The sequence below is a fragment of the Diaphorina citri genome, unplaced genomic scaffold (genome assembly GCF_000475195.1).
Source record: "Diaphorina citri unplaced genomic scaffold, Diaci psyllid genome assembly version 1.1 scaffold1815, whole genome shotgun sequence".
Lineage (NCBI taxonomy): Eukaryota > Metazoa > Arthropoda > Insecta > Hemiptera > Psyllidae > Diaphorina > Diaphorina citri.
In genome coordinates this window covers 32,131-37,365 of record NW_007379241.1, presented here as the reverse complement: position 1 = coordinate 37,365, position 5,235 = coordinate 32,131, and the positions used below count along the sequence as shown (strand labels likewise).

The window sequence follows — 5,235 nt, the reverse complement described above, 5'->3', positions numbered from 1 at the left end:
TCATTTCACATTATATACCCCAAATGGGAAAAACAGAAAAAAAAAACAAAGTTTCTCTTCGTATTTTTGTGGAAAAAAAACTTTGCGTTCTATTTTGCCCAGAAAATCCCAATCCCACACCAATTTCACCCAGAGCTGGTGTTGCCCTTTTATTTATTTCCCTCCTTCTTTTATCCCCTCCCCCCTTCCTTCTTCCTTACCCTTCTTCTTTTTCTTTCCTACCTCCCTCTATTACTTCTCTCTCCCTTCTTTATTAACCTTTCCTTGATTTAGAGTCCCTACTTCTCCTTCTCTTCATTCCTTTCCTCTATTATTCCTCTCCTTCTGCCATCTTTTTCTTCTCCTTCTCCTATCTTCATTTTGAATCCCTCTCCTCCTCTCTTCGTTTCAGTCCGTTCCACCTTCTTTTCAAATTCCTCCTTTACGATCCCGAAAGCGAAGAGAGAAGGGGGACAGGATAGGAGAAAGCCAGCCCTTGCGAGAACGAACCTTATCTCTTTAGGATAAAATCCGCCCCGGGTGGGACTCGAACCCGCAATCTATAGCGCTTACTAGGCACAGCGCTACCATCCAAACTAACTAGTCTGGCGGAGATCTCGAGATCAAATTCTTACCTTTTTTTTAAGCAAAGGATTGTACCTCGGTACCGCTTTCTTATACATCCATGTCTGTTCAAGAACGGAAGAGTCTGGTTAGAAAAATACCTCCCCGGCCGGGATTCGAACCCAGCACCTCCAGGTTGGGAGTCAGTGCTCTTGACCACTCGGCCACAGAGGTAAACCCTTACCTGTGATAGTACTATTGGTCGCGGTGTCAGCGACCCTACTCGCCGCATAATTCTTGGTCGTCAGCCCCCCCGTTTCGACGTCGCGAATCAGTCGCTTGCCGCTCTTGGAACGCGTCAATTGCCGCTCGACGTAGGCGGCAATTTCATCGTCGGTCCGCTTGGCAATGAAATAGTTGAGAACGATCATGAAGATGCCGGCGCCCGCCAGAAACAGCCCTGAAAAGAAATGATTGGGATGAAACTGTCTGTAAAAAATGTCCTAGTATTGTTTGAAAAAGACTAATGGCCGATCTTACCAGTTACCACTGTTTCATCGTCGGTCCGCTTGGCAATGAAATAGTTGAGAACGATCATGAAGATGCCGGCGCCCGCCAGAAACAGCCCTGGAAAAGAAATAATTGGAATGAAACTGTCTGTAAAAAATGTCCTTGTATTGTTTGAAAAAGACTAATGGCTGATCTTACACGAGAGTTATCAAGAGTTTTCTTTGACGTCACCCATTTGATTTACACAGGCCAGTAGGTATTTTTTAAATTCTGGATGAACTGAAAACTCTGCGGTAAGTTCGGGCATAAAAATTCTGTTCATCCTTAACATGGAGAGAAAGAACTAGGATAGAAAAGAGAGAGAGAGATTTAGAGAGAGAGAGAGAGAGAGAGAGATTTTTTTTAAAAGAGGTATGATAGAGGGAACTGTAACTGCTGTGGTCTTGTCGTTCCGAAAAAGAGGAGAAAGAAGGACCGGATAGGAAAAAGCCAGTCGTTCTGACAACAAATCTTATCTACCTATTTGGGATAAAATCCTCCTCGGGCAGGAATCGAACCCACGGCTTAGTGTCTTCAAGGCAGACGTGCTACCTTCAAGATAATAAGTAGGCTGGCTGGTTAATCTAGAAGTGGGTTAGAATTAGTATGAGTGAGTGAGTCAGTGAGTGAGTCAGTCAGTTACACAAGGGGCTGTATATATTTAGGATAAAATCCTCCTCGCGCAGGAATCGAACCCACGGCTTAGTGTCTTCAAGGCAGACGTGCTACCTTCAAGATAATAAGTAGGCTGGCTGGTTGATAAGTAAGCTGTTGAATTTTGAATAAATAAATATTTGAAACCACCCTGTATGTATACATTTTTATCTTATTTCTGTTTCTTCTTTACGTTTTATAGAACTCAGACGTGACGCTTCTGAATTTATTGGATAGAGAAAATAAGAAACAGGGAGAGAGAGAGAAAGAAAGTTTTCTTTGACGTCACCCATTTGATTTACACAGGCCAGTAGGTATTTCTTAAACTCTGGATGAACTGAAAACTCTGCGGTAAGTTCGGACATAAAAATTCTGTTCATCCTAACACAACTCAAGAATATTCGTGAGTTGTGTGTTCACGAGTTGTACATTCTACGCAAAATACATATAAAAATGCATACGACAACCCCCGATTCGCTCTTAGTTACAACTCGTGAACGCACAACTCGCGAGATTCCATCTCTAATTTTCTACAATTTCCTAGAAATCCCCTAATCCCTTTCATCAGATAGAAAAATCTTGCACTCCTATTCTGAACGCAGTATTTTCACTTCCCCAATGAAAATATTTTTTCCGCTTCACTGAAGCCAAAACGAGAGCAAAATAATTTCGTTTTTCATTTCCGCGCGTCCAATTTAATTAATTTAAACGCGTTTTGGAGTTCCCCGAATTTTCATGTTGAAAGAGAAAGTTTTTCCGCTGAAATTCGGAGCAAATAAGCAGATTGTGCTTTTTTGCATGGCTGACTGATTTCTCAATTGGTTTGAACATCCTGGTGATCCTGTAATCTTTAGATCCCTCCCCTCCTGAGTTTTTAAGAAAGGAAGACGGAGATGCCAAAAATATATTCCACTTTCTGTAGAAAGTTAGAAATTTTTTAAATTCTAGCTAGCCCAATCACCCCAATATTATCCAATTTAATTAATTTAAACGCGTTTTGGAGTTCCCCGAATTTTCATGTTGAAAGAGAAAGTTTTTCCGCTGAAATTCGGAGCAAATTAGCAGATTGTGCTTTTTTGCATGGCTGACTGATTTCTCAATTGGTTTGAACATCCTGATGATCCTGTAATCTTTAGATCCCTCCCCTCCTGAATTTTTAAGAAAGGAAGACGGAGATGCCAAAAATATATTCCACTTTCTGCAGAAAGTTATAGAATTTTTTTAAATTCTAGCTAGCCCAATTACCCCAATAATTTTTAATTGATGAAATAAATGCACCTACTTTCAAATTTAGGAGGAAAAGTTCCAGGATTGAATATTCAGGGATAATATTTACATTATACATATTTCCCCCAATACTAATTGATGAAATAAATGCACCTACTTTCAAATTTAGGAGGAAAAGTTCCAGGATTGAATATTCAGGGATAATATTTACATTATACATGTTTCCCCCAATACTAGGTACTTTATTTAGAAATTAGATTGTCAAATTGGTTTATGTAATCCCTTTAGACTTTATCAAATGTTTTTTCGAAAAAAAAAAAAAAAAAAAAAAATACCTAGGTAGTTTACACCTACATACAGTATTTTCAAAAGTTTCTACATAATATGGAGGATTGTATGGGTGATGACAGGAAAGAATAATATGCAGGTGTTTATTTCAGGTTGGTCGTTTCATTTCTTTGAAGAAGGGAAAAATCCGGCAATTTACATCTAACGAGATCGCTCATTAAAAAAGAAAAAGGAGAAGAGGAAGGAAAATGTAAATAAAGTGTAAGAAGACGAAGAAGAAGATGAAGAAGAATAAGAAGAAAGAGACGACGACGAAGAAGAAGAAGAAGAAGAAGAAGAAGAAGAAGAAGAAGAAGAAGAAGAAGAAGGAGGAGGATGAGGAGGAGGAGGGGAAGAAGAAATCTCACACATGTTTTACGGATAAAAGCAACGAAGAAGAAAAATGTTGTACGGATAAAAGCAATGATAAAGAAACCACACATTACTGTACGTACCTATAAGAGCAATATTTCGTTTTGTACAATACCATAGCAATGCGGTGTGAATGTAAAGCCTAGTCATTTATATCCTCGAGTCACTTGTTAACTTTTTGTATGGAGGCCTTAGCCACCTACCTACTACCTACTAACCTAGTTATAAAAGCCTTGTATGAAAGCTTTACTATACAGGGTGCGCCAGAAAAACACTGGCAACAGCTCAGGGTAGGTCGATCTCGTCATTTCCAACAAGGTTCTGTGGGTCATTTTCCCTTGGACTTTTCTCGGAAACGAAGCGGACGTTAGGAAAATGACCCAGAGAACCTTGTTGGAAATGATGAGATCTAGCTACCCTGAGCCGTTGTCCGTATTTTTCTGGCGCACCCTGTATACTTTCTTTCGTTAATCAAACAGAAATCCTTTTCAGCTTTATTTGGACAGAACATATTTTATCTTTCCTTTTTATTATTTTTTTTTGTCCATGTAGGTAGGTATTTTCTACTTGGAGGTAAATATTATCTACATTTGGTATACTATTTTTTCTAGCTAGACATTTTTTTTTCTATTTGTGAACTCTTCATGTCAACAGTTTTCAAAGTTTGTCCTGCAGGTTTCCATAGTAAAGATCCCAATAAGGACAATGTTGACTTAATACAAGATAAAATCTAAAGACCTTAACCTAATACCTAGTGTTTCAGTAAACATGATAAAATTATTATGGTGATTTCCTTTGGACAACAAATCTCAGCCTAAACTTAGCTTGGGATTTTTTTCATTGTAAATGTGTAGGTTAGATTATGGAATTCCATCCCGTGGGACGAGAAGAAGAGGACGCCCAAAGCTGAGATGGAAGGACCAGATCAAGAGGGACATGGCAAAAATACGGAAGAAGAATCACAAGACAGAACAGTTTGGCGAGGCAAAAAGTCTTCTAGAGTTCAAATGACCCTGGCAGTAGTAAGTATGTTTGGAATTCCATAGTTATTTGAAGAGAATTGCATTGGTTTTGAGCGAAAAGTGGAAAAAAAATGTATGGGCATGTGCTGAGCTGGGTGAGAGTGAGGACTGAGTTCTCAATTCTGAAAGCTGTCTCATTAAGATTAAGAGGAACAAGGCAGATTGTTACGCCTTGTGCTTTTGATGATGGAGCTGGCTTGAGCTTGGTTTAAACTTGGTTTAACTCTCAAATCAAGTAATCTGATTTCAATTTGTTTAACCAATGACAATGTCAGTAATCTCTTGGAGGGTTTCAGCAGTCATTATATTGCTTTAATCAATTACATTGCTTAATTGGAGAGTTAAACTCAAATAAAATTTTGGGCCCGGCCATAAAACTTTCAAATAAAACCAGATCTTAAGACTTCCAAATCTTTGTTTGTTTGTTGTTCTTATCTATTCTCATTAACATTTGTCTTGACAGATATAAAGAATAACAATGAAAACCTCCCTGGAAAATTTAGAAAGCCTAAAGCCATTAAAATCAACGTCAATCCCTATT

General features: G+C 38.6%; 1 protein-coding gene across 1 annotated transcript; it reads right to left on the bottom strand.

The window, feature by feature from the left end:
* Window positions 1-654: 654 nt before the first annotated feature.
* Window positions 655-4,997, bottom strand: LOC103517338. The gene is made up of 4 exons (XM_008482364.1): window positions 4,955-4,997; window positions 1,084-1,170; window positions 788-1,003; window positions 655-668 (listed from the first exon to the last, which is right to left on the bottom strand). The coding sequence occupies exons 1-4, from the start codon at window positions 4,995-4,997 to the stop codon at window positions 655-657; spliced, it is 360 nt and encodes a 119-aa protein (XP_008480586.1).
* Between the last annotated feature and the right edge of the window lie 238 nt (window positions 4,998-5,235).